The sequence below is a fragment of the Epinephelus fuscoguttatus genome, linkage group LG2 (assembly GCF_011397635.1).
Source record: "Epinephelus fuscoguttatus linkage group LG2, E.fuscoguttatus.final_Chr_v1".
Lineage (NCBI taxonomy): Eukaryota > Metazoa > Chordata > Actinopteri > Perciformes > Serranidae > Epinephelus > Epinephelus fuscoguttatus.
Window position 1 is genome coordinate 50,033,859 of NC_064753.1, and position 27,825 is coordinate 50,061,683.

Here is a 27,825-nt window from a genome sequence, read left to right on the forward strand (position 1 = left end):
GGGGAGGAGGAGGAGGAGGAGGAGGGGAGACCGCAGGGAGGTGAAGAGAAGGTGGAAAAAACACAGAGAGATGCTGCATTCATGTCCGGCTGAATTGTCTGTAAATATGAGCCACCGCACACACAGAGAAAAGTCATGAGAGTTTCCTGGTGGTGAAAACGAGTCGGACATGATTTTTGTTTGGGATTTAATGACTTCCACTTGGAATTAATTGACTCATTTTCTTAGTCTGACAAACAAAATGTATTAATTTGGTATAAATATTAAACACTTAAAATCAATTACCTACAATCAATGTCAGTCGGCACACCTCCAGTTTATAGAAGCAGGCTGGAGTCCATCATGAGTAATGTGCTGCTGCGGACGAGGTCAGTAGTAAAACATATTTTAGCCACCTTGAAAAATCTGTATCAGTGTACGCTATATTGAGAGTATTTTCACCGCTTCACCTTTCTGTCAGACAGCCTGTTCGGACAGGAAATCCATTAACAGCTTCAGCTGCCCATCTATGCTCTCGTCACAGCCTCCAGACTCCACTGAGAAAAACAATAATTTAACATCACTGAACACAGGAGCTGCTGATCTTTGCATCTGTTTAAATATAACAATATTTTATCCACTGTGTTTATTGAATATTTCTGAAATATTTCTACAAATGAAAAGGTGCAATCACAGAGGCACAGTCTGACAAAGTTCAGCTTCTGAATACAGGATCAAGAAAAGGAAAATATAAGAAATATAAATTTATAATTATTTTTTCCAGTATTTACCTTTTATATTTATTCACCTCTAAAAGCTCCACATCTTTTCAGAGGCATTGTGTCTTAAATGTAAGAAACTGCACAGTAGTCCGTCAGTGATCGGCTCGGTCTATTACCAGATTTCCAAAGTTAATCTGCTTTGGTTGCAACAGACAGAAGACAGTGAATCTTATTAAGGTTATGTTCTGCTGCAGAGAGGAGCAGCAGCAGGAGGAGACAAGGTGTCTCTAACAATCTGCAGATATTAAAAATACTCAAATTAACATCTTAAATCTTCAGAGAGAGAGTAATCTGATTACCACATAAACTTGATGAATGGAAACACTCTGATCTGTGCTGCTGTGAGGCTCATATATTCCTGTTATTACAGTATTGTTGATGAGAAACAGCCTCTGTCAGTCAGAGGGCAGGCGAGTCACAGAGGTTACGACCTCTCCTCGCTCTGCGCTCACAGATTGAAGCCCTGATTGTTGCAGCCGGTGTTTGTGGGTGTAATCCTGTAGGATTTGAGCCCCCCGGTCCTCGGTCATGATCAGCCGGGCAGCTAAGCCTCAGAGGTCTCTGCTGCTGCAGCATCTGTCACCACTCCTTCACATCACGCTCATCCCCACAGCAGATCTGGATACACACAGTCCTGCTCCGCCCTCGTACACAATAACTCCACCTGATCATGTTAATTATATTATTATATCACATATACAGTGCGTCTAACTAATGTTGTGACTGATTTTATGTTCACAGATCCAGAATCATGGGGAAAGGCTGCCTGACAGCGACCAAGTACTTCCTGTTCCTCTTCAACCTCATCTTCTTTGTGAGTATTTTATCTTTACAGATTTTCAGTAATAATAATAATAATAATGAGCCATTAAAGGAGAAAGGCACATTTTCACATCACTGTTTAAGAGTTGCTCTTTGTGCATGTCATGTTTCAAGTTTGGTTTATTTAATCTAGAATCACAACGGGTGCGGTTACATGATGGCTTCTCATTCAGAATGAAATAAATCTGAATGAAATCATCATGAATTAAAGTCTTTCCAGGTAGTTTACGTGAGAAATATTCATTCTGAATGAGGGTTTACACAGAGATCAATTCAATCGCCTTTATTCGGGTCTGCGCAAGGTTTGGGGCAGGGAAGGTTTCTGATTGGATAGGGGGCGGGGCGGATGTTACGTGTTTATGTGTACCAGAAGAAAACACTGTAGTCCTCGCTCCGGATAACAAGATGCTTGACGGCGCCATTCTTAGTGCCTTTTTCGGGCTTGTTTTGCTGATATTCTTGAAGCAGCAGTACGACAACAACCTTGTTCTGCTAATGCTTCGTCTGTTGAGGAGGAGAAGGGAGGCAGAAGGTCGAAGAAGGGAGGTAGAAGACCGTGCTGTGGAGAATGGAAACCGGTGAGAGCAACGAGTCCGACTGCTCTATCTCAGCCCATTGCTATGCGCGCTATATATGTCATGGCGCCAGAAGGGCAAGGAAACGAGCATGTGCAGAAAGACCGGAATGAACTTAAAGAGGAATGAGCGTTTACAAGTGAGAGAAATTCTTTCGTTGGGAATTAGAAACAGAATATTCCAGCCCCTTACATCAGATTGAGTTTTCAATCACACTGGCCATTTTCATTCTGAATTAGGTGTTTACAAGATCACTGTTAATAGGAATGAACTTTCATTCTGAATGAAAAGGGAATTAAACTGTCCATGTAAACACACTCACTGTCACTGGTAATAAATCTAATAACTATAAATTTAGCTCGACAATATCGTAACATTACTCAACATGTGCGTCACTCCAAAGATTGTTGTTTTGCCTCCGTGCCATCTGTCCGTCCCATCCTTGTGAACACAATATCTCAAGAACGTCTCAAGGGAATTCCTTTAAATTTGGCACAAATGCCCACTTGGACTCAACGATGAACTGACTAGATTTTGATGGTCAAACACAATATCTTGAGAAAACCTTAAAGGGATAGTTTGACATTTTGGCAAATTGGCCTATTGCCGTAATCCCTATAGTCATATGAGTAGGTGCATTACCTTTAATTGTCAGTGCCTGCTGTTCTGAGATCTGTGGGGCAGAGCTGCCCGCTGAAATGGAGGTGAACGGTACAGCTCCCTCTCTCCCTCAAAACTAATCAAATACACCATCAAATGACTCCAAAACACTCTAGTGGACAACTTGTAGCTTACACATTCACCACGCTATGAAATAATAATGTAATATTACGAGACAGAGTTGTTTTGAAGCCAAATGCAGAGCCGGAACTACATTCCAGACATACAGTACTTGGTGGGCGGAGTGATTTCAAACAGCGTATGTTTAGTGCAGTTACTCCCGTCATCAAAACAACAAGTTTGTTGAGAAGAAGCCAGAATATACAGAGGAAGAGTTACAGGTTTTGGAAGAAGAGAGAGCAAGAAGAGAGGCTGAGGCTGCCGAGCAACCAGAGGCTGAGACCCAGAGCTTACTGGCCACTTTATTAGGTACACCTGTGCAATATGAATATAGAGTACGCCTCAAAATAATCACCGGAACACGGGGAGAACATGCTAACTCCACACTCATAAATCACCACAACTTCTGAGGGAACAACAACATAAAATGTTCCCTAGCAGTCTGTTTATTCCCAACAATGAGAAGTAATGCCAGTCACTTCACTATATGCTCTGGGCAGCACTTATCCATAACATGACCACAACAACATTTGCATTTTAACTGAGTAAAATACACAACGATCACTTACCACGTCTGCTTGTTTTGTGATGCCGACAGATGGTGTGACAGTATCTTTCAAGAAAAGCGTTTGAACCATTCCTGAGCTTCTGCTCCATCCTTTCAGCGTAGTCCTCCGGTAAAAAATGGCAGCAGCACACAAACATTTTCCGGACCGTTTCCACAGGCGTGTTGGGATCCAGCACAAATAGCCATTGTTTCATCCTGTCCGTATTACTGGTTGGAACTACGTGAAACTTCACTCTGCTCCATGTCTTCGGCTTGTTACTGCAACCTTTTACAATGCATGTGTAAACCATGGTTTACAACAACACTTGTAAACTTTCCTCAAATCTTCTGCTGCGTCCAGCTGACGATACGCAAATGGCTACAAGCAATAACAACGGCACTGTCTCAGCTGCGCACTGTGTCACTCCGCCCAGTGGTTTACTCAAGAAAGTAGTTCCGAGTATTTGCTTCATGTGTTGTAATGTTACTTAATTATGCATTATTATTTCATAGCGTGGTGAATGTGTAAGCTACAAGTTGTCCACTAGAGTGTTTTGGAGTCATTTGATGGTGTATTTGATTAGTTTTGAGGGAGAGAGGGAGCTGTACCGTTCACCTCCATTTCAGGGGGCAGCTCTGCCCCACAGATCTCAGAACAGCAGGCGCTGACAATTAAAGGTAATGCACCTACTCATATGACTATAGGGATTACGGCAATAGGCCAATTTGCCAAAATGTCGAACTATCCCTTTAATGGAATTTCTTTACATTTGACACAAACGTCCACTTGGACCTCTCCTGTGTGAAGCACACATGTTTTCACTGACATGGATGGAGACTGTCAGAGACACTGGACTGGTGGGCGGAGTCACACAACCATGGGACCGTAATACTAGTTTCCGATGCTCTCATTGTGGAGGGGCTTCGAACTATGGTAGTTGACACAAAAACGTGGATATCTCTATCTAGAGTCAGTGTTTGGTTTGTCTGTTCTGGGCTACTGTAGAAACATGGCAGTGCAACATGTCTCTCCCTATGTAGATATAAACGTCTCATTCTATGGTAACAAAGACACAATGATTTCATGTGATTATACACTAAAGAAAACTATATAATATACTGATTATATTGTATTCCATTTCTGCCAGTATTTCCCCTTAAAGCCTACAGACTGGAGCTTTAAAGATGGCGAAGACGAATCATAATTAAATATTGTGTGTTTGACAATGAAATTAAGTCGTGTAAATGTCTATAATTCGTGGACAGATCGAGGAGACAAGATGTTGACTTATGTTCTCCATCTGAGTTTTAATTACTGTGCAGATGAAGTGTTTGTGGCCCCGTTACCACGGTGACAATCACTTTCTCGTTTCCTGTCTTCCTCACTCTTCTTCTGTGGAAATGTTATCTGTGATCTGAGGTTAAGAGACTCTTAGCAACTGAGTCACTCTGTGTGTGTGTGTGTGTGTGTGTGTGTGTGTGTCTCTGTGTGTGTGAACTTTGACATTTGAAGTCATTAAGTGCATTTTCCCTCACAGTTTGTATTTAGTATTGAGTTTTGTGGTATTAAACTGAAGCTGCAGCGTCTCTTGTTATCGTCTTTTTAAAAATTTGAGTAAAAAAATAAACGGACAGTACTCACACACAAAGTGTCCTAACAGGTATCAAACGTGAGCTGCTGATGTCACATCCTCAGTGTGTTATATTTCATTATTTTATTAACATGAAATGAACACTTTACTTTACAGTCACTCAGAATGGTCTTTTTATATTTTTAGACTACATTTCTAGATTTCCCTTTATGAGGGACAGTGAAGCTCTTAAACCTGAAATATTTAAGTCTCGTGTTTTGAGCTGCTAAAATCCAGGAACCATAAAGAATTAATAAATGTCAGTGGCGTGGAGGCGTTGCATGGCTGAATATTTAATTATCAGGCCTCTGCACGGACAGTCTCAACCTTGGGGGGAAAAAAAAAAAATGCTATTCAGAGTAACAGTTTTGTATTTTTCAGTAGTTCGTACTTTTTTATTTTGTTTTTATTTTTTTTATTTCAGTTTATATTCAGTTAGTTTGCAGAGTGGGTTTTTCTCATATCTGTTTATGTTTTTATTTCTTATTTTTCACAAGTGTTTTAGTTTAGTTTTTATTTGTTTCAGTATTTTTATTTTTTATGTCTCCATGTCAGCGAGATGTTTTCCAGTTGTCCATCCGTCCATCCCATCATTGTGAACGCAATCTCTTCAGAACATTGTGACGGAATTTCTTCAAATTTGGCACAAACGTAAATTAAAAAGAAACAAACTGGGATCCAGCAGTACCAGTAAATCACACCAGTATAAAACCAGACTTTGAGCTGAATGTATCGTTGCATCTCCTGAACTCTGTCTTACTGTCTAATGAAATGTTATGATGTGTCCTCCAGCTGTGCGGCGCCGTCATCATGGGCTTCGGACTGTGGCTCCTGCTGGACAATCAGAGCTTCATCGTCGTCCTGAGTGAGTTCCTCCTTCACATTTCTCCAGAGTATTTTTATTAATGAAGATGTAGCCACAAACATGTTCACACATATCTCCATGTTTCATATGTTCAAGAAAAACAAAACAAAAAGACTCCACCACCATGTTTCCGTCTCATCTGTTCATAGTGGGTTTATAGATTTACATCCAAGTCTCGTAGGCAACAATTAAAATTTATAAAATACATGTAAAAAAGTGGGCACACAGCCAAAATAAAAAGGTATAGTTTAATGATGGCGCAGTCTGCATTGTCTGGGTAAAATTAGGACTGATCCCTCATCACCGTCTGGTATTGATGAATAAAAGTTGAATAAAAGCTTTTTTCTAAAGTTAAAGCTCCAGTAGGCAACATTGTTTTGGTATAATTGAGTAAAAATGTTATAATATCCTCTAAGCATAATGTAAATCAAGTGGTCTGAGACAAACAATAGGTTTGTGCACCTCACCATGGCTCTGTGTTCAGCCTCTAAAGAATCAGTATCATGCCGATGTGCATCAACCAATCAAAGGTCAGCTCAGACCACTACGTTCCTATTGGCTGTTCTACTGCATATGTGCGTTCCCATGCCGCTGGCAGAAGGGGAGAGCAAGTGGCAATGGCGAACGGTGCACCAGGTAAAATAGCTATTCCAGCACTGGCTACAACTGCCTACATGGCTAAACAACCCCAAAAAAGGAAGTCAGAACTTGGTTCCCCGGAGCCCCGGAGGAGGAAGGGTGAGGTGGGGCCGGACCCGGCCGGAGGGCGCGAGGGTCGGCCGTGGGAGCGGAGCAGGGCTGCGAGGGAGGGATGGGGAGGGCTGCTGCGTGGTGAGGGAGAGCCGAGGCTCCCAGAGAGGGAGAAATAGAACCAAGTAGGATAAAATACTCGCGAGCTCGTCTGGTAGGAGGTACTCAGGGCGGAGACGAACGATACCTAACTCAGATGAGACTCAAAAATCAACCGTTTTCAGGCTTTCTACCTACGGCAACTTTAAATATGACATCGATCCATTTTCAATCGCTTATCCAAGGCTGGGTCATAGTATTCTAGACATCCGTCTCCTCAGCAACGCTTCCCAGCTCCTCCTGGAGGATCCTGAGGTATTCCCAGGTCAGATGAGATATGTAATCCCTCCAGTGTGTTCTGGGTCTGCCCCGGGGCCTCCTACCAGCTGGACCAGGAGGATCCTGATCAGATGTTGAACCACCTCAACATGAAGGAGCAGCGGCTCTACTCCGAGCTCCCTCCAGATGTCTGACTCCTCCCCCTATCTCTAAGGCTTGTATCCATGACCTCATTCTTTCAGTCACTACCCAGAGCTCATGACCATAGGTGAGGGTTGGGACGGAGATGGACCAGGAAATCGAAAGCTTCACCTTCCTGCTCAGCTCCCTCTGAACCACGACAGTCAGGTGCAGCGCCCGCATCACTGCAGACACTGCACCAAACCGCCGATCCATCTCACGCTCCATTCTACCCTCACTCATGAACAAAACCCCGAGATACTTGAACTCCTTCTCTTGAGGCAGTAACTCTCTCCCAGCCCAGAGGGAACAATTGAAGTGGCAAAGATCGGTGCCTGGGATTGGGCCTAGAGGCTCCCGACCTTGTCCTCAACGTTGCTTCTCAGTTGTCCTCTGAAGTTGATCTGGTACCTTGGATTCAGCTAAGTCATACTCATCAACACATACAACTCATCGAGTCAAGCCCCGGAGCTGGACTCAAAACCGCTTCTCAGCACGTCTGCTTTTATGCTGGTGGAGACTGAGTAGAGTCTCCACCTCTTTCTGCTAATCCATCCCACTTTAATCCAAATCTATTGGTGGAAACCTTTTTCTTTTTGTCCAATCATGAGCAGGCCCGTTTTTAATGGTGTATTACTTTCATTTTGAGCCTGGAGTTCCCCAAGTTTTCCACCCTTAGCTCTGGATTTGCTTTCACTTTATTTTTAAAAAAACGTGAATTTTAGGGACTTTCTTTATGCAGCCCCTTGTGCTCTCATGTGCTCTCATGCAGTATGAACCTTTAATGTGCATCAGGTAATACAAACATTTGAATGTGTGTGTGTGTGTGTTATCATTATACAGAACATGATAGGTTACATGTGTGTTCTTTTAGTGTGGATACAATATCAGCTCATAACTCTATATTGTGAATACTTTGACATGTATAACAGTGTTTTAACACATACAGATGCATCTCACTCAGTTTTATAAGAACTTCTTAATCATCCTATGTAGTATAACACTTTTACTTGATTAGGGATTAACTCTTTACACTACACAATCCACTGTTCTCCAGCAGAGAACCATGACCTCAGATTTGGAGGTGCTGACTCTCATCCTGACTGCTTCACCCTCCGCTGCAAACTGTCCCAGGTCACGCTGGAGGTCACTGTGTGATGGAGTCAACAGAACCACATCATCTGCAAAAAGCAGAGATGCAATTCTGAGGTCCCCAAACTGGACCCTTCCTCCCCCCAGCTGCACCTCAAGATCCTGTCCATGAATATCACAAACTGGATCAGAGACAAGGGACAACCCTGGTGGAGGCCACACCCACTGAGGATGTGTTTGACTTTACGGCGAGCATGTGGACGCAGCTCCCGCTTTGATCATACAGGGACCGGACATGACAAATATAATATCTTTTAACCACCTAGGATATGATGATGATGATGATGAGGGAGATTTCCAGGCTAACAGAAGCATTCGACGAGCCAGAAGAGTCGTGAATACAACAATATTACCTCGGTTAGTATCAGAGGATGAGAATACATTTTTGGTATTCCAACATGGTAACTTGTGGTTCAGCAGGGACCTTTGAGACATCTGAGGGCTGTTTGTCCTGTGTCAGGTTTAATGTTACTGAACAGACTGAATCACAGAGTTTATTCTCCCGATGATGGCTGATAGTTTCCATGCAGCGTGGATGCTTTTGATGTTCGCGTCTGATGACCTGATTCTTTTTATTTGCGTGTTTTGTTGTAGTGAAGTCACTTTTCGGCCTGTTAAGACGAGGTAAAACTCTCCTGGCTGGATTTCAGTGTGAGGTCTTGAAAAGATCACAAACAAAACAAATGTCTTGTATTGTTTTTCTCTCGTGAACCTTTTCACTGATCCACTCGTAAAGCTCATGTAGGCCAACACATGGAGCCAGGCTGAAAACAGGCCAGGATCTGGCTGCAGGCTCACTGTGTGTGTGTTTGTGTCTTTAAATGTGTGTTTGACACAAAGAGGAGAAGAAGAAGAAACAGGCTGCAGACGCTGAACAACTCAGAGATTTTTTTTGCCTGAACTGTTTGAACACGACGAGACTTTCAGCTTTGAGCTGCGTGAGTAAACCTGCGTGCAGCTCTGTAATGTTTACAAGAGGTTTGTGACAGAAATCTGTCCAACACATCTGCACATAGAAGCAGTTATTTTATTGAAACGTAGTTGTCAAATTGCGTTAAAATAAAGCTGTAATTTAAAAAACTTCTCAGTGTAACTTAGTCCATTTTAGCAGCTGCTCCAGCAACAATCTGAGACTTTAAGGAAAAACAGAACATACAGTTTAAAGCTTCCACCTTCTGCTACTCTTTCCTCCTCCACGACATCACAGAGGTAAATATTTGACTTTGTACTTCATTACATTTGTCTGACAGCTTTAGTTACTTCGCAGATTTAGATTACTGCCATTCACACAGAACCCTTCTCCACTTCAACCCTTAAAGTTCTCGTTTAAACATTGGCTACTGCCACCACGATCTGCACCCACATCACAGTTAGCACCGTGGCCCCACAGCGAGAGGGTTCCAGGTTTGTGGGTTTCCTCCTGCTTCCTCCCACAGTCCAAAGACATGCAGGGTAACTGGTGACTCTAAATTGTCCGTAGGTGTGAATGTGCGCAGGAATGGTTGTCGGTCCAGTACAGTACAGTTCTGTGCGCATTTTTTCCATGTCCGCTGTGAAAGGTTGTGGATGGTACCAATGGAACCGTTTCCTAGGCCTGTTGCAATATGCAATAAGTCAATTAATTGCACGGTAAATTTAAAGGGAGACGGTCACTTTTCCGGCCGTGATTAATTGCCATATTTATGCGTGTTTGTTTTCCTCGTCTCTCTCCACCAAAGAGACTGGGCGACGAGCGTTCACTTCCGTGCATCGTCTGGCAGCCAGGTGAGTTGGTTCATCAGCGTAATGAACGGAGGGAAAGCTCTTGTCATCGAGTGTCTTTGTCTCTGTGGGAGAGGCTACACACACACACACACACACACACACACACACAGTGCGATCTTCGTGAGGAGGAGATGAGGCGGAGAAAAACAAGAGAGTTTAGCGTAAGAGAAAGACAGAGAACTTGTTCCTAAACCAAATGCCACAGCATTTATTTATTCATATTTATTATTTATATTTATTTATATATTGTTTTTGGTTGTTTGATTTTTTTTTCTATTACAGTGCACTTTTTATTAACAGTGACTGAGAGTCTATTTTTTTGTATTTGTATGGTATTTACTTATTTATTTATTTTGGTATTTTTTCGTGTTATTTCGGATATTTAAATTTTCTTTTTTTGCATTCCTAAATATTCTTGTTAAATAAATGTTTATTTCTCTTTAAAAGGGTATACTTGCATCATTATGCCTTTATTATCATTATATAAGTTTAAAAATGGTCTAAAGACAGCAAAATTACAACAATAATAAAAATGGTCTCAAAAGCACAATATTATGCAATATTATCGCAGTAATTTCTGACGCAATTAATCGTTTAGCAAAATTTCTTAGCGTGACAGGCCTACCGTCTCCACCAAACTCTTTCAGTATAGTGCCTTTGGTGCCAACAGTAACCCTTCAGACTGAGCCTGAGCAGAGTGAGCGTCCTCTACTGACCAATCAGACTGCAGTGTTCACAACTCCACCTTTTAGTACCAGATCTGTGTGCTAGGTACCCCAACAGAGGGGGGACCAAACATGGGGACGCTAAGGAACGCTGCTGTTGGTACCATCCACAACTTTACACTGTGGAGACAGAAACAAAGCATACTGAACTGAACTGAACTGAACTGAACCGAACTGAACCGGACTGAACTGGACTGTTTGGTGGAAACACGGCTTTAGGTGATTACGGCCCTGATTTGAATACTGCTTCCATCTCCGTCCTCCACTGACACTCACATGTCAGACAGAAGCTACATTCATGTTATTTTTTCCAAAGTCTGCGTCATAACCAGTTTCAGACTCTGAAAAACATTCACACAGACGACCTTCATCTGCTGGAGACTTTAAACCCAAACATCTTCCTGTCTGAGTGAGCATGTTCAGCTCTGCTCTGCAGCTGCAGTTACTGAGTCGTTACACAACACGTTATTTTATGTAATGATTCCACCTGTATGAACTGTTGGATTTGGTTTCCAAAGCTTTGAGCTGCATCAGGATAAAAACAGACGTTCCTTCATGTTTGTCAGACGCAGTGACGATGATGAAGGCCAGACTCAGACCCACATGTGCTGCTGTTACAGTAAAAGTTGAGGTTGATGTGTGTCCAGTTAAACACAAGTGTCCAGCAGATTTCCTTCCTGTTTCTGTCTTTCTGCTTCTGGAGTTAAAAAACAAATTTCTTTAAGACACAGATCTCTCTGTCTGCTTGTCCTCTTTTGTTTCTTTATATCGGAAAATGCATTTGGTTACGGGGGCGGTGAGGCTGGAAATAGGACAGTGGCGTATGGTGCTGAGGGGCGGCACATGCAGCCTCCATCTCTGTGGGGGTTATACATTGAAAATAATAGGGGCATATTTTTTGATGCCTGGCATTCGCTGCCTGAAGGCTTCTGTCCTCCCTGTCATCACGTCATTACATTATGTTACTCTATCTGTAGTGATAACATGACATTTTGCTGTAATAATGCTGGTATTTCTCTGATGGCTGCAGGAGATCATTGTTTGCATAGTCATATATACACATATATATCGAGCTATAATAAAAACCAGAGGAGCCCGAGCTTTCATTCTTTGTGCAGCAGAAAGCTAACTCTTCTTTCTTCCTTTTCATCACGTTGCACATTCATAATAACCTCATTGCGCTACGTTACATTAGTGCAAACCACGCTGAAACACACAGTGACACCAGAGGAATAAATGATCTATCTATGATCTAATCTATCAAAATTTAAAACTTTGCACTCTTCATATAAAAATGACCATATCTCTAAAACGAAAGAATGTACATGGGGCAAATAACTTAAGAATTATTTTGTCTATGTTTCTACATATAAAAATCTTTTGGTGTTTTTATTTTGTACAATCTGTTGAAAAAACATCAAAGTTTTGTAATTTTTTTAAAGACACAATTTAAATACTTTTACCAATGTTATGGTTTATTAACGTACGTAACCTTTTAGCTCAGGTTGTACAGATTTCAGGGATATGAAGTATTTGAGGATACTTCAAGAAATGACATCACAATAAATAAAAGTGCGAATGAAGGCACCGGCGGACTGACTCCACTGCAGAGGTCAAAGAGTTTATGGTGAGGTTAATGTTAGCGAGCTCAGTGGCGCCAGGTTAGCGAGCAGTAGATGCACGCCTCCTTCTGTGAAGTGATACAGTTGGTGGGTGTCGTTTGGTAGAGAGAAAAAAGTTCCTACATGAAACTGCTGCAGAGGTGGAGGAAGTGTTGTTAATATACTATACAGCTGTTTCCCTCTGCTTCCAGTCTTTATGCTAAGCTAGGCTAACTACACACACTGACTCCAGCTCTGTGCTTAATGCCAGCCTCCCCTAAAAAGTTGAACTATTCCTTTAACTCTGTTTAAAAGATGTCGTAACAGTGAGAGTTTATCAGAGAGAGACGAAGAAGAAAGAGAGGAGCAGTGTGAGCGAGACAGAACGACTCAGAGACGACTGAAGAAGTGTTGATGCAGAAATATAGAGACAGACATTGAGCTGGTGTCATAGAGAGACTGTGTGTGTGTGTGTGTGTGTGTGTGTGTGTGTGCGTGTGTGAGTGTGTGTGTTCATGCTCTCAGCGTCACTGAGGACATTTGTCCCTCGTCCGTGGCGTCTCTGCAGGTGTCCTCCTCTCAGACACTGGGCTCTTTCTGCTCCGTCCAGCATCAGCATGCATCACATCAGCCCAGTGCGCTCACCGCCTTACTCATCACTACACACACACACACACTCACACACACACACACTACATCACCGGTCTGTCGGAGCAGCGAGGACGGCGGACGGGCATCGTGAGTCCAGGGATTTCATGGAGGTTAAAGTCGAGTGGGACAGTTTAGCTTTGTGTCTGCACATAAATGAGACGTATTGATGGTGAGTGGCGTCCGTGGCGTCCGTGGCTCATCACTGATGATCACGAATCAATGAGCTGCCTGGTGCTGCTGTAACCTGATTGTATAAAGACGCCGCTGAGTCACAAGCCGTCTGATATCAGATCATTTTATGGGATGGATCTGATTTGTTACAACTCAGACAGGTTGTAAACAACACCTTCACATTGAGGCGGAAAACCACAGGAAACTGTCTGACAAGAGACATCAAATAATCACTGGTGGAGTGTAACTAAGTACGTTTACTGAAGTTCAGTTTTGGGGTGCCGTTCCTGAGGATTCACATTTTATACTACTTTACCCACTAAAAAATACTGGGTGAAGTTTAACCCAACTCGGGTCAAACATGGAACCCAGTACTGTGTCACAATAGCCCAGCACCCTTTGGTATAAAACCACTGCATCAATTTTTGCATCTCAGTTATATCAGAGTAGAATCATGAAGTTCCTTAAAATGCAAATACTCAAGTAAAGTGCAAGTATGTCACATTCACCCATTCATTCACCCATTCATACACTGGTGGCTGAGGCTGCCGTACACCTGCTACTCAGTTTTTAAAGCACTCACACACCAATGGAAGCATCATCAGGAGCAATCTGGGATTCAGCATCTCGCACAAGGATACTTCAACATGCAGACTGGAGGAGCCCGGGATCGAACCGCTAATCTTCTGATTGGTGGACGACCCGCTCTACCTCTGCGCCACAAAACATGTAAAACTGTAAAAATGTACAGGACTTAGTTAGATTTCTTTATGTTGTGATAAATATAAAAATATTTCAAAAACATAAAACTCCCGTTTAGAAGCCGTGAGTTTGGCATTCTGGTCATCGCCATCTTGGGTGTTTGGACCCAGAGGTGACCATATTCAGATGAGAGTGTGGAGCTGTGGAGGAGCGAGGAGTGGATCTGACGTAGGACACTGTCAGCAGACAGCCTGTCACTCAAAGAGGCCCCGCCCTTTATTATGTGTAACTGTAAGCTTCAACGTATTCTCATGGAACGGTTCATATGGTATCCTGCTAATTTGCACCCCATGAATGACGTTACCTTCTTAACGTACAGTTATGTAATTAACGTAAAGTTATGGAGGTTAGCTTTAGGAAAAGAAACACGATGAAGACATACCTTAAAGGGATAGTGCACCCAAAAATGAAAAGTCAGCCAGAGGTGAAGTTTTAGAGTCCTCACATCACTTGCAGAGATCCAAGGGGAGAGGAGGTAGCAACACAACTCCACCTAATGGAGGCTGACGGCGCCCCAGATTCAAACGTCCAAAAACACATAATTGAAACCACAAAATATCTCCATACTGCTCGTCCGTTTTAAAGGACAGCTACAGGCTACAATGAGGCTAAAAACAGAGTTCAAATGAGGTTTTTCCAAACAACTTTTTATGTCGGGGCTTCAGGACACTTGGATCACTACAGACAAGCAGTATGGAGATATTTTGTGGTTTCACTTATGTGTTTTTGGACGTTTGAATCTGGGGCGCCGTCAGCCTCCATTAGGTGGAGTTGAGCCTCCCTCGGCATATGGGTGAGTAGATAATGGCTGACTTTTCATTTTTGGGTGCACTATCCCTTTAACATGACTCAAAGTTCACACAGATCCCAACAGATGAGTCCAGGGGAAAGTCCCGAGCAAAAGTTTTATGTGACTCATCCACCCCACCCTGCCTCTTAACAAGCGCTCGGGACTTCTCCCTTGTTTACTGCTGTTAGTGCATCGATCACGTGATCGCAGCCCTTCAAAATACGTGGGATATATACGGATTTGGGTGCACTGCCTTTCATAGGAAAACATATGAGAAACTTGTGAGCACAGCCTGTAAGCCTTAATAAAATGTAAACGTGTGAGTTATATAAAGATTCAGCCCCCTACAGGCATCATGAATGTTGACATTAGTTATAGAGACCAAAACTGTTTTTATACCAGGCTGTGAACATGTTTATTTCTACATGTTAACATGGAGGTCTGTTGGAGCCAGCCTCTAGTGGACATTAGAGGAACTGCAGTTTTTGGCTCCTCAGTGTCGGCTTCATTTTTCAGCCTCAGAGGTCGATGCCTGCAGCTGCAGCTTTATGTAGAAATAAACGACTCATTCAAAGGTAACAAAACACAATAATTCATATTTCCAGATGATCACACACTAAAGAAAACCATGAGTAGAGTGAAATGTTGAATTTGCTCATTTTAACATGAAATCTGATTCTTTAAGTGACTCTGCTGCAGTTTGGTGACAGTTAACAGAAACGTGTGTGCTGAGGACTCGTGTGTGTTGCCCCCTCTGTAACAGTCAGTATTTCAGTCTTAACTCGGGGTCAGGAGCTGCACAGGTCGTCTGAGCTGGTCGACCAGAGGAACATGTACGTGTGTGAGAGCAACACACTGGTTTTTATTTCCTTCCCCCCTTCCTCCCTCCACAGCCTAATTTTCCATCATAAACTCCCCTCGTTTCTCTGTCTTGGTTTGGAGCTGCGTGCCCTGGTTCACTGATCCCCCGGGGGTATCCCATGATTCCTTGAGGCCATGAGGACTCTGTTAGAGGGCGGAGCATTGGCACATATCAACACGCTGCTTGTTCACAGTCTTTTTGTGTGACTTTAATGATTCTCTGTGGCCGTATGAGACTCTGTGGTTTTGTATTTCTGGCTTCTCGATGAGTCACAGCTCTGATAATAAAAAGAGTTCCCCAGAATCCCGTCCTGGCCTGTGAGTCTGTGCTGAGGTCTGATTTCAGCTTCCTGCGTTACGTTGGACTCGGATCACTCGCCGTCAGTGGAACGCCGCAGACACACATTTGCTCCTAATTTCATTCATGTTTGATGATCACACATGTCGATGTATCAGAGAGCTCGTCTGCTCTCAGTTTCTGCACATTTATAGAGTTTTTAGAGACTGATGACATTCTCCCGAAACATGTTAGATACATTTATAAATACACGTTGGTCAAATATGAACCAGACACTGTTCTTGTTCCTGACTGTGATGATGTCACATTAATATTTTGTTGTTTGTAGTTGTCGACGGCTCTGACGACAGGATGAAGTGACATTATTTTAATCCTCAGAAGCACTTTCCAATGTTTTTTAAAAATATATTTATAGTATTTTTTGCTGCACTTTGAGTACGATCACAGTACTTCCCAGTCCCCCACACACAGTGCTCTGTCCACCTTGAATGACTCTCTGCAGTTACACATCATTTGGTGAAGGTTGTTGCCACAGAGTTTGTTTTGAGTTTCGATCTGTGGTGAACTCATGTGACGCTCCAAACAGACTTTGGAGGATGTTGTAATTTGTTGTCAGTCCCAAGACGACATTAGATGTCTTGTTTTGTCTGGGTATTCAGTTGCTACTGTGTGCAACAAAAATAATTCTGCATTGACTCGACGCAGCAGCCTGACGTGCTCCTCCACAGAAATATATCTGCATGTTGAAAAGTGAAAACCATTTCCCTCAGAGGAAACAAAGCTTTTATTTACTTTTACTTTAAATTTTGTGTGTGAAATTGACCGTGTTTTAACGCTTGGCTGACAAAGTTTTAATAAAAGTAAAATAACAGTTGAGTTTGTGTTCATTCACAGAGCAGATATATATCAGATGGAGTGTTGTGGTTGGGGCAAAGGACACATCCTGACTTTAAAATGTGCTGCAGATTTAACTTTTGACCTTTGTAAGACAAACTGTTTGTCATATTAAAGTTGTGATAACACGTGTGTTTTCTGATCTGAACTCTGTCTCCTCACAGATAACTCCACAGCTGTGAAGGTGGGCTGCTACATCCTGATCGGAGTCGGAGCTTTCTCCATGCTCATGGGCTTCCTCGGCTGCTTGGGAGCCATTTATGAGATCCGCTGTCTGCTCGGCCTGGTGAGTGACTGTGTGTGTGTGTGTGTGTGTGTGTGTGTGTGTGTAACATATGTATATGTATGTATGTTAGGGTCTGATCATTTAAACATGATGATGAATAATGCAGCTGTGGTACAACTGGACGAGGTACACTCACTTTGTGCTCGGTGCAAACAGCTGTTGCACCAGAGTGTGTGTGTGTGTGTGTGTGTGTGTGTGTGTGTGTGTGTGTGTGTGTGTGTGTGTGTGTGTGTGTGTGGTGCACGCAGAAGCTCCTAATGTTTTATTCATGAATGAATGAATGACTTTATTTTGAGCAAAACAAAAAATAAAAACAAAACAAACAAACATCAACAGACAGGTGATAGCAGATACTTTCATTGTTGGTTTGTTGACCATGAGATCTTACTGGTTTCACTCTCAGCCGACAGATGTTTTCATGTTTAACACCTGCTCATCTCTCCTCAGTACTTCACCTGCCTCCTGCTCATCCTCATCGCTCAGATAGCAGCCGGCGCTCTCATCTACTTCCAGAAAGATGTGGTGAGTGATGTCACTTCCTCTTCACTTGTCCTCCGTCCTGTTACGTGCCAGCATCATGGGAGTTTCCTCCACCTTGTTTTTGTTTGTCACCTGGAGGCGGAATATTAGCTGGTGATTCTGACAAAAGGAATGTGGTGGTTTGCAGCACGTCTGTTAGTGACACGCCTCTGTCCTCTGATTGGTTGAGTTCACACCTGCGATGTGTCAGAACAAGCAAAGTATGTGCTGGAACATAAGAACAACACTTGCTGTGAACAGAAACTGATTCCACCCTTTCAACAAGAACACAGCTCTGAGTGAGACACGGCGTCTGATGAGGCGTCTGATGAGGCAACATGTGGTCGATGTGACACCAGACGGCGTTCAGAGCTGCGTCGCCCTCTGCTGTTTTAATCTGAGACGTTTAACAGATGAACAGAAACGGAGCAACATGATTCTTAGGAAGCTTCTGTGAATGTTTTATATGTCTCAGTGTCAGAAGTGAAACCTTTGTAGGTGTGTCAGTGAGGATTTAAAGACACCGCGCCCTGCTGTGCACCGTCCACAGGAGGAGCAGCTCATAGTGACACATTAATCAGCAAGATTATTTTAGTTTGTGGGTTTGTTTCAGTAACGAGGCCAAAAACTGCATTTTGTCTCCTGACATTTATCTGCCTCTCAAAGTCTCTTGTTTTCATCACATGTGGATGTGTCGCACATTTTCTTTCTCAGAACAAGCTTCGTTCGAAACTCCATACGATCTGTGTCGGCAATAGCCACGGCCAGAGGCATTATGTTTTTGGGTTGCTGTCCGTCTGTCCCATTCTTGTGAAGATGATATCTCAAAAACACCTCAAGAGGATTCTTTTAAATTTGGCACAAACTTGGATTGAAGAATAAACTCATCTGAATTTTGTAGTCAAAGGTCAGTGTGACCTCACGAAACATGTTTTTGACCATAAATCAAGAATACACTAATTCTGACCAAACTTGACACAAATGTCTGACAGGATGAAATAATGAAGGTCAAAGGGTCAAAGGTCAGCTTGACTGTGACATCATCTTGTTTTAACGTCATATCTCAGGAACAGAAGGGGAGACATTTGGTCAGATACTGAATTGGTGACTCTAATCTTGAAACTGTGCTGATTGTATAGATCTTCTGTGTGTGAAGCATCCATGTTTTCACTGACATGGATGGAGACTGTCAGAGACACTGGACTGGTGGGCGGAGTCATACAACCACAGGGTGGACTGGTGGGCGGAGTCATACAACCACAGGGTGGACTGGTGGGCGGAGTCATACAACCACAGGGTGGTGATTGGAGTTTTAGTATGTCCAAAACCTTAGCATGAAACCAACCAGTAGTATTGAATTGCACACTGTTTCCAGTGAGATATCACACAGGGATCCCACGGTCATGGAACGCCTGGAAAAATTACAGTAAAAGTAAAGTCCTTGAAAGTTTTGGAAAAATCAAGGACTTATGTTACATTATGTGGAAGATTATCCACCGAAGATCACTGTAATAATTAACATTACATGCAACAAAACACCAAATGTATTTTCTGTAGCTTTTAACGTGACTCCAGTATGTGCTGATCATGACGTTTTGTTTAACATCACATACGTTTCCTCATTTTCTCCTGCGCTCTGTCTCTCTGTCAATGTACGGCAGTTAAATGTGATTATGCTATAAAGCAGCTGGAGAGTTCAGTGGTTGAGACTACTGACTGTGGTGCGAAAGAGCAGGGCTTTGATTCAGGGTAGGACGACACATTTCCAGTGTGGACCCTTTGGCAAGATGCTGCTAGCCGACTTCAGGATGAGTGAAACCACAAACACAAGACTTCTCCCACTAGGAGCTTTAAATAGTACCACATTTGTAAGATTGAGCAACAGCGAGGGCAGCCCAGGGTGTTCAGTTGGCACTCAGACTGCCAATACACACTTTGAGTCCATGTGAACTTCTCAGAAAGCAGAAGCTGAAAGTAGAGCGTGGTGGTTTGAAGGTACGAAGCTTTCTTTGTTTCAAACCCATCGGCCGTCTCTTCGCCACTCTGGGAGCTCTGCTGCTACGTGTGCACGCATAATTAACATTTAGAATAAAGCGTGCTGTAGTTCTGTTTGTGTTACACACTGTGAGTGGTCTCGGAAATTTCATCATGGGTTCTTGAAAAGTCATGAAATTATATTCATGAAAATGTGTGGGAACCCTGATTACAGTGTGCAAACACTGGTCATTACACTGGCATAAATATCCCACAATGCAGTAGTTGTTCGGAGCACCAGTGTTCACTGTGGTTCTATTTTAACTTCTCTGAAAGCAGAACGTCGTACTTTGAAGGTACAGGAGTGACGACACCGTCCGTAACAACACAGAGTGACAGAAGCAGCTCTGTGACATGAGTGAGTGATAAATACGTGTACAGGTGAAGGACTGTGGTCATGAGTCTGATCCTGATGAGCAGTTTAGGAAACATGAAGTGTGATGTCACACTGTGCTGTAAAGGAGCTGAGCTGCGATCGACCCGTCAGTTCATGTGTTCATATGCAGTGAACTGTTTCCTGTTCAGCTCTGTGACTGAGTGAAGGAGATATTTAATGTTGTTACAGTGCATCAGCACTCTGAGGCTCTGCAGACTTTAATGTGTCTCTGTTCAGGTTAAACACAGACTCACGTGTTTATATCGGCGCTCCAGTCATTAACTCCAATGCAAAACATCTGTTTCCCTGAGACGAGGCTTTATGCTGCGTTCACGTCATACGAGTTACCGTAATTACCAGTTTACAACGTGTAAATACAGTTTATGTCAAAATCTGAGGTGTAATTACGACTCCGATTTCTCTGAGAGGTTTGACAGTAATACAGAAATGTCTGAAAATGTAAACACACGGGCGCCTCACACACACACACACACACACACACACACACACACACACACAGGCTGACGTTAGAGGTAATTAAACACAGATTCAATAGATTTAATTTTGTAAATGCACTGGATTTCTAACCTTCATACAACCAGCCTGAGTCGACAGATGATGTAAATCTCCTACATAACATGCACTCAGCATTACACTTTATTCATCATGGTCCTATAGGGCTGCAGCGAATCATTATCTTTAGTACTGATCTGTCTGTGGATTATTTTCACAGTTTCCTGGAAGTTCATCTCAGTTCAGTTCAGATCTTTATTGTCCTGTAAAATGAAGTTCTTTACAGCAGAAAAACATGAAACAGAGTAAAACACACAAACACATTAAATCTCTGCTGCGCACACAAATCAGAATAAAACAAAGCTGCAACACAAAGAATAAAGATGAGAAAAATAAAGTGCTGGGAACCAAGAGGCAGTTTATAATGTGTCAGAATGAAGAGCACTTGAACCTGAAACTTGAACCTGAACTGAGGTGATGTTTTCAAACTTGTTGCTTTGCTGGACGAAGCAAAGAGACTGCAAAACTGATTTTAGTCTGATTTGTGTTATGGCTCACCAATTTCTTTGCAGTGTATAAAAAACTTTTTATTATTGGGATTATTAGGTTGGTCTATTGATGCGCTGAGCCACGCCCCCTCTAAACTTCATTGGTCAGTATCTTCAAAACACAATGAGATATCAAGGAGCTTTTGATGACTTCTGATGAGCTTTGTCCAATGATGATCTGCAGAAAAGTCGGTAGCGACTGGACGTACAGTTTAGGAGAGGATGTCAAAATGTATTTTTCAAAAAACTCAATATGGCAGATAATCTGTTCAGACAGACTTTAATGGTTCTTGAGGCTTTTTATAGAGCGCATGGAGCTGGACGTGGACGACTCATTACTGCACAGGAGATATTTTTAATGTTTAAAGTTGACTTTTATTTCTTAAGCAGTGTTTGCACACAACTTCAAAAGAATGAATGTGTCTACGATGTTCCATCTCACGGGAATTTTCAAGAGAAATTATTCAAGAAAATTTTAAAAAATAATAACTTGGCACAAAATCAATAGATTTCATACTTCTGGGCTTGAACCCCTCAATAAGACAGAATAAAATACATTTTTAAAAACCTGATAAAATGAAATAAAACACAAACGGACGTTTTCAGTTCAGTAATAAGTTGTTAAGAAGCAAATATAAGTCAAATAGTCTCATGATATGTTTGGACTACAAACATGGCGGATAAGGGGTGCTAGTTAACAAGATTTTTACAATTACAGTTGATAAGAAGACAATGAAAAACTTTGATTTCTTTTGTAACACATCGGTACGCTCACCCCAACGTTCACCTCAACATTCAGCTCAACGTTCACCCCAACGTTCACCTCAACATTCAGCTCAACGTTCACCTCAACGTTCACCTCAACGTTCAGCCCAACGTTCAGCTCAACGTTCAGCCCAATGTTCACCTCAACGTTCAGCCCAACGTTCACCTCAACGTTCAGCCCAACGTTCAGCCCAACGTTCACCTCAACGTTCAGCCCAACGTTCAGCCCAACGTTCACCTCAACGTTCAGCCCAACGTTCAGCTCAACGTTCAGCCCAACGTTCAGCTCAACGTTCAGCCCAACGTTCACCTCAACGTTCAGCCCAACGTTCACCTCAACGTTCAGCCCAACGTTCAGCTCAACGTTCAGCTCAACGTTCAGCTCAACGTTCACCTCAACGTTCAGCCCAACGTTCACCTCAACGTTCAGCTCAACGTTCAGCCCAACGTTCAGCTCAACGTTCAGCCCAACGTTCAGCCCAACGTTCACCTCAACGTTCAGCCCAACGTTCAGCCCAACGTTCAGCTCAACGTTCAGCTCAACGTTCAGCCCAACGTTCAGCTCAACGTTCAGCTCAACGTTGAGCGTTGACCTTTTTACTTCCTCACTGTGCAGGACTGTAGAACGATTGACGAGACTTTATCAAAGTATTTTTGGGGAATGTGAGTAAAAAAGTGTGAGACTGACGCCAGCTGGACAGTGACATGACAGTAACACACACACACACACTCTTACAACCCTAAAATAATAATGTGCGTTTTTATGATTCCCTCAGTAAGGTCTGTGAGGCTCAGAGCAGATGTTTGTCCTCACTGATCCAGACGTCCTGATTCATAAATCATCTGAATAAACCCAAACGTTTCAGAGAAGCAGGAATTCTTCTGAGCGCAGTCAGATCTCTGTTTATTGTATCTGAACATTTGTTGGAAGCTCTATGACTTCTTCTCAGCCACCGTGCTCCGCTGCCAGATCCTGGATCAAGGAAAAACCTTGGTTTGGGAAAAAAAGAGTGTGTGTGTGTGTGTGTGTGTGTGTGTGTGTGTGTGTGTGTTTCCAGAGTGTGTTTCAGTGGAGACCTTGAATGTCTCAACATTGGTTTAGTAACAATCACACTCAGGTTTCCTGCGTCTGGTCTCATTAAGAGGTGGCGCTGTGTTTCCCCTGGATATCCTACAAATCTGATTTCACAGATCTTTGTGCCAAATTCTTCACACCTCATGTTTGAGTTGACAAAGTCCAGTTGAGTCGGGAACATGACTCTGGTTATAAAGCTCTTATATTGTTGAATATCCAGAAGATTCACTGTTTGCTGAGGAACACTGAGGGTGTTTTTGTCAGGTTAAACATGGAGCCCACCTTTCAGTGACAGCAGGTAAATAAAAACCTGCAGGTCGTCACAGATTTAGTTGAATCTGTATTTTGCATCATGAGATGAATATTTCTAATGAGCACCACAAACCTGTGTCCTCCAGTTAAATGAGGAGATGTCCAAGATCGTCACCAAGGTGCTGGACAACTACCCCGGCAACAACTCGACCACGGAGCAGGCCTGGGACTTCATCCAGAGGAATGTGAGTGAGACGCACTGATCTGGAGTCAGTTACTACACTTTGCTACTTTGCATTAGGTTTGATTTTTTGTTTTCAGTTAGTTTGCAGAGCGGGTTTGATTGTTTTTAGTGATTCATTTCTTCTTTTTTAAGCTTTAGTTTATTTTTTAATAATTTTTTACTACTACTTTTGATTTTTTTTTAATTCATGCTGTGATATATAGATGCTTCTCCTGTAGTTGTTGAGATGGAGCTTAACTTGAACTGTTAACTAATGATTTTCATTATGAATTAATCTGCTGATTGTTTTCTTCATTAATCAATTAATTATTTGGTTTGTAAAGGATCAAAATAGTTTCTTTTCTGTGCAAAAAACTTAATTTGTAAAGCAACAAGTAGCTAAAGCGGTCTGATAAATGTGGTGGAGTAGAAAGTATGAAGTTAAAAGACTCAAGGGAAGTACAGGTACCTCAAAACTGTACTTTATCAAGAACACGAGTGTTACTCTGTCTGTAGATGAAGCTGATTCTGTCTGTCTGTCTGTCTGTCTGTCTGTCTGTCTGTCCTGCAGATGGAGTGCTGTGGCTGGAGCAGCCGTACAGACTGGAACGGTAACATGGTGATCATCAACAGCTCTCAGCTGCTGTTTCCCTGCTCCTGTCAGAACATCTCGCTCGTCACAGGAAACTTCTCCGACAGTGGATTCTGTGAGGCTCAGACGCCCGACTGGCCCGTTTATGACGTGGTAAACAGTTGTTTATTTTCTGTTGTTATTATGTTTACCTGTTTACCTGTTTACCTGCTGAGTTCCTCGCTCATTCACTCCTCTGTGCTGTGTTGGGTGAATCTACTTCAGGGCTGTGCTGACAGCGTGGAGAGCTGGCTGCTCACCAACATCGGGGTCGTCCTGGGTATCTGCCTCGGAGTGGCTCTGATCGAGGTATGTCTCATTCATAAACATGACGTCATAGAGCGGCCTTACACCAAACAATTTTTCAGGTGGATTCAGTGTCACAGATAAATGTCCAGTGTTGGAATAAAATCACGAGTTATACCTCAGCTGGTGCGCTGTGTGATCTCGATCGTTTGGTGTGACATGGTCACAAAACTCAGTCTGAGCTGCCGTCAAGTCAGTTTTTATACAGACTTTAAGTTTAATATTTTTGTAAGTATAAAATATTTAGAAGATATCTATTGTTTTAAAGACATACAATGCTTTAAAGATATGAACTATTTTTAAAAAATATAGAATATTTAGAAGACGTGAAATGTTTCAAAATATCACACATCTTGATGATAAAAATCTTTTGAAGATATAAAATGTGTTCAATATATAAAACAAAATGTATTGATGGCTTTGTTGTTTGTTGGACAGCTGCTGGGGATGATCTCGAGTGTTGTAAAGATATAAAATGTGTTAACGATGTAAAACTGTTTTTTAAAAATAATAAAACATGTTGATGTCTGTGTTTGTTTGTTGGACAGCTGCTGGGGATGATCTTGTCGATCTGCCTGTGCAGAAACATTCACACAGAAGATTACACCAAAGTGCCAAAGTACTAAAGAAGCTCAGAGGAAGTCGACTGGTTCAACTCAACAGAAACAGAAAGAACGACAGGAAACAGTTAAAAGATGCGTTTTGTTTTCCGTCATGTGTTTTGGTGAAACATTTTGTCCAAATGTAAAATAATTAGTTTGCTTTATATTGAGTTAGACTCTTCTTCTGTTGAGGCACTTCCATCTTATAGTTTTTCTTTGGAGCACTTTAGAGACGTTTTGGATCAGAGAGCGTCGCTGAAAATGTTTGATTAAGTTTCTGTTGTTGGAGAAATTAAATGATGGATCAGATCACAGCTCTCGCTTCATGGTTTTAGTTTCCCTAAAAAATCTGAAGAGAAATCATGTTTCGTGTTTGTGAGGACGAATTCAAAGCTAACGTTTGTGTGACAACAGATTTGGACAACTGGAAAATCCACCTTGTGTGTGTGGTGTGTTGTTTTTTTAATTTTTATACACCAGCGTTTTGAGTTATGTGAAATGTTTTTAGTACTTTGTATATAATTTAGTCTTTATTTGTGTGAATCCAAAACAAATCTGCCAGTGTTTTTCTTTAGCAGCTGGTTTTTAAAAGTCGGTCGTTGTTTTTGTTTTGTTTTTGTCTTTTTTCGTGTTTTCTTAATTTTCTTCTGGAAATAATAGAAATAATGAGATACTAAAGAGGAACATTTGAGATACTTGTTTTCTAAAAGTATCGCTCCCAGTTTACAATTGTCTCTGATGACAAGCACAGAAACTGTTTTTTAAATGGTAGCTTTAAGTTTTTATTTTACCCACGTTAATCTAAAACAAACGAGTTTGAGGAGTGAAAATGTTTCTTATAACCACTTTTTGAAATATGTGAACTTTAAAATATGAGGGAAATTATTTTGGAGAAGAAGAAATATTTTTGGGGAGATCCATCTTGGAAAATTATCTATAGATAAAAATCATCTGAAATTCATTTATGTATGATTTTTAACTTTCAGCCAAGATGTTGTTTTTATAATGTACAAATCCTCCGTCCTGTTTTCTTCCTGTGTACAAACCGTCTGTATGAAACCATCTCATTAACCTTTGTAATAGTTTCTAAGACACAACGAGTTCGTTTGTTTGTAACTTGATGGTCTCCTGGTAGCTGGATTAGAGAAGTGTGTACTCACAACATTCATTCTTTCATTTTGACAATAAACTGATTACAGTAGTTTGTTTACTTGTTGTTTGTTTGTTTTTAATCCACTTCCTGTGGTTTACCTCCAGTCTTAAAGCCACAGTAATCAGTAATTTGATATTAACAATAAATCAAATGGCTGCATGTGATGTGAACGTGGTCGTTTGTAGTGACGAATTCACTCTCAGCTCATTGTTCTGGTTGTGCAAAATATTTATAAGATATAAACATTTTTTTAAAGAAATAATAAAATATTTTGGAGATACTAAATATTCTGAAGATATAAAGTATTTTAAAAATATAAAATATTCTGAAGATATTAAATGTTTTTAAAATATAAAGTATTTAAAAGACAATGTTTTAAGGCTATAAAACATGAGGGTGACACATCTTGAAGATATAAAAAATATAGAATGTTTTAAACACAAAATATTTTTGAGATTTGAAGGTATCACATTTTTTTGAAGATATTTTTTTATATTTTAAAAGAATAAATAAATATTTATAAGATAATCATTTTTTAAATATATAAAATATTTTAAGGACACAGAATATTTTAAATCATATCAGCAGAAAAACAAAGCTGCCTGAAATACTCAAAGTAAAGGTCCCTCAAAACTCTACTTAAGTACTTGAGTTAATGTACTTAGTTACTTTAACACCATGAGTAAATAAACCAACGGTGCTGAGCTGCACACGTCCTGCAGTTCCAGAACAAACCACCAGAGGGCGACGTCACTCTGCTCAAACATCACATCAGCAACAAACAGGAAGAAAGAAAAAGAAAACCCAGAGCTCAGTGAAGCTTCTGATGTGTGTGAGGGTGTTTTTAGTTTTCTTTATTGTTATACATTTGCATAAAAAGAATCCTGGTCACTTTATTTCTTCTGTAAGTTGAGACAAAGTGAAGATTGATGCAGCAGGAAGTGTGAAAATGTTGCACCAAATTGCACTTTGGAGCTGATTTAAATGAAGGCACGTCAGATATTCTCAAACAATTCTTCACTGAGACATGTAGTTTTATAAAAATGAACAATCTGAGACGTCATGGTATTTAATCCTTTCGTGCATGAATAATGACTCCTGTGTTTGTCTTCCTCCTCTTCAGGCATGAAAAACAGAACATTCATTTTCAAGTTCATTTTTTTAAACATGCGTTTTTTTTCTGCTTTTGTACTTCTGCATGGAGGCTTTTTTTAAACCCTTCATTTATTCTACCCCCTGTGCATAACCAACATATTTCCAGAACAAAGAAGAAAGACGTTATGATACAAACAACACAAACACACTTAAGCTGTCATGTTGGTGTTGGGAGGATAAAGTGAGGTAAACAGTATAAAGAGGACAGAAAGAAGTGTATTTATATCGGCTAAAAACTCTCTTTGTTACTGAACTCTGCTGAAACACATCTGATCTCTGGAATTTCATGGGTCACTGTTTGGCGGTATTGTGGTTGACTGACCTGAAGCATAAAAGGATCGAACCTGTGTAACCACTTAAAAAGTCTGAGTTACAGTTTACCCTGCATTAGAAGGTTCTCCGTGCTCCCCCAGTATAATTTATAGCTGTTTATGGCGTCCAGAGCTGATATTAAAATAGCTCAGTTAACTTTGGTTTCACACGGGACAT

The 27,825-nt window shown here is 41.5% G+C and overlaps 2 protein-coding genes across 3 annotated transcripts in view; one reads left to right on the forward strand and one right to left on the reverse strand.

Moving 5' to 3' along the window:
* LOC125881164 (CD82 antigen-like) overlaps positions 1-26,229 on the forward strand; it is a 47,156-nt gene extending 20,927 nt beyond the window's left edge. Inside the window, exons 2-9 of the mRNA XM_049564197.1 lie at positions 1,503-1,575; positions 5,909-5,981; positions 17,063-17,184; positions 17,632-17,706; positions 23,413-23,511; positions 24,061-24,234; positions 24,346-24,429; positions 24,975-26,229. Of these exons, the coding sequence (XP_049420154.1) occupies positions 1,513-1,575; positions 5,909-5,981; positions 17,063-17,184; positions 17,632-17,706; positions 23,413-23,511; positions 24,061-24,234; positions 24,346-24,429; positions 24,975-25,052 (768 nt within the window). The 5' untranslated portion in view covers positions 1,503-1,512 and the 3' untranslated portion in view covers positions 25,053-26,229. The remainder of the gene's footprint in view (positions 1-1,502; positions 1,576-5,908; positions 5,982-17,062; positions 17,185-17,631; positions 17,707-23,412; positions 23,512-24,060; positions 24,235-24,345; positions 24,430-24,974) is intronic.
* LOC125880938 (dynein regulatory complex protein 1-like) overlaps positions 1-27,825 on the reverse strand; it is a 480,097-nt gene that overhangs the window by 380,357 nt on the left and 71,915 nt on the right. The window lies entirely within an intron of this gene.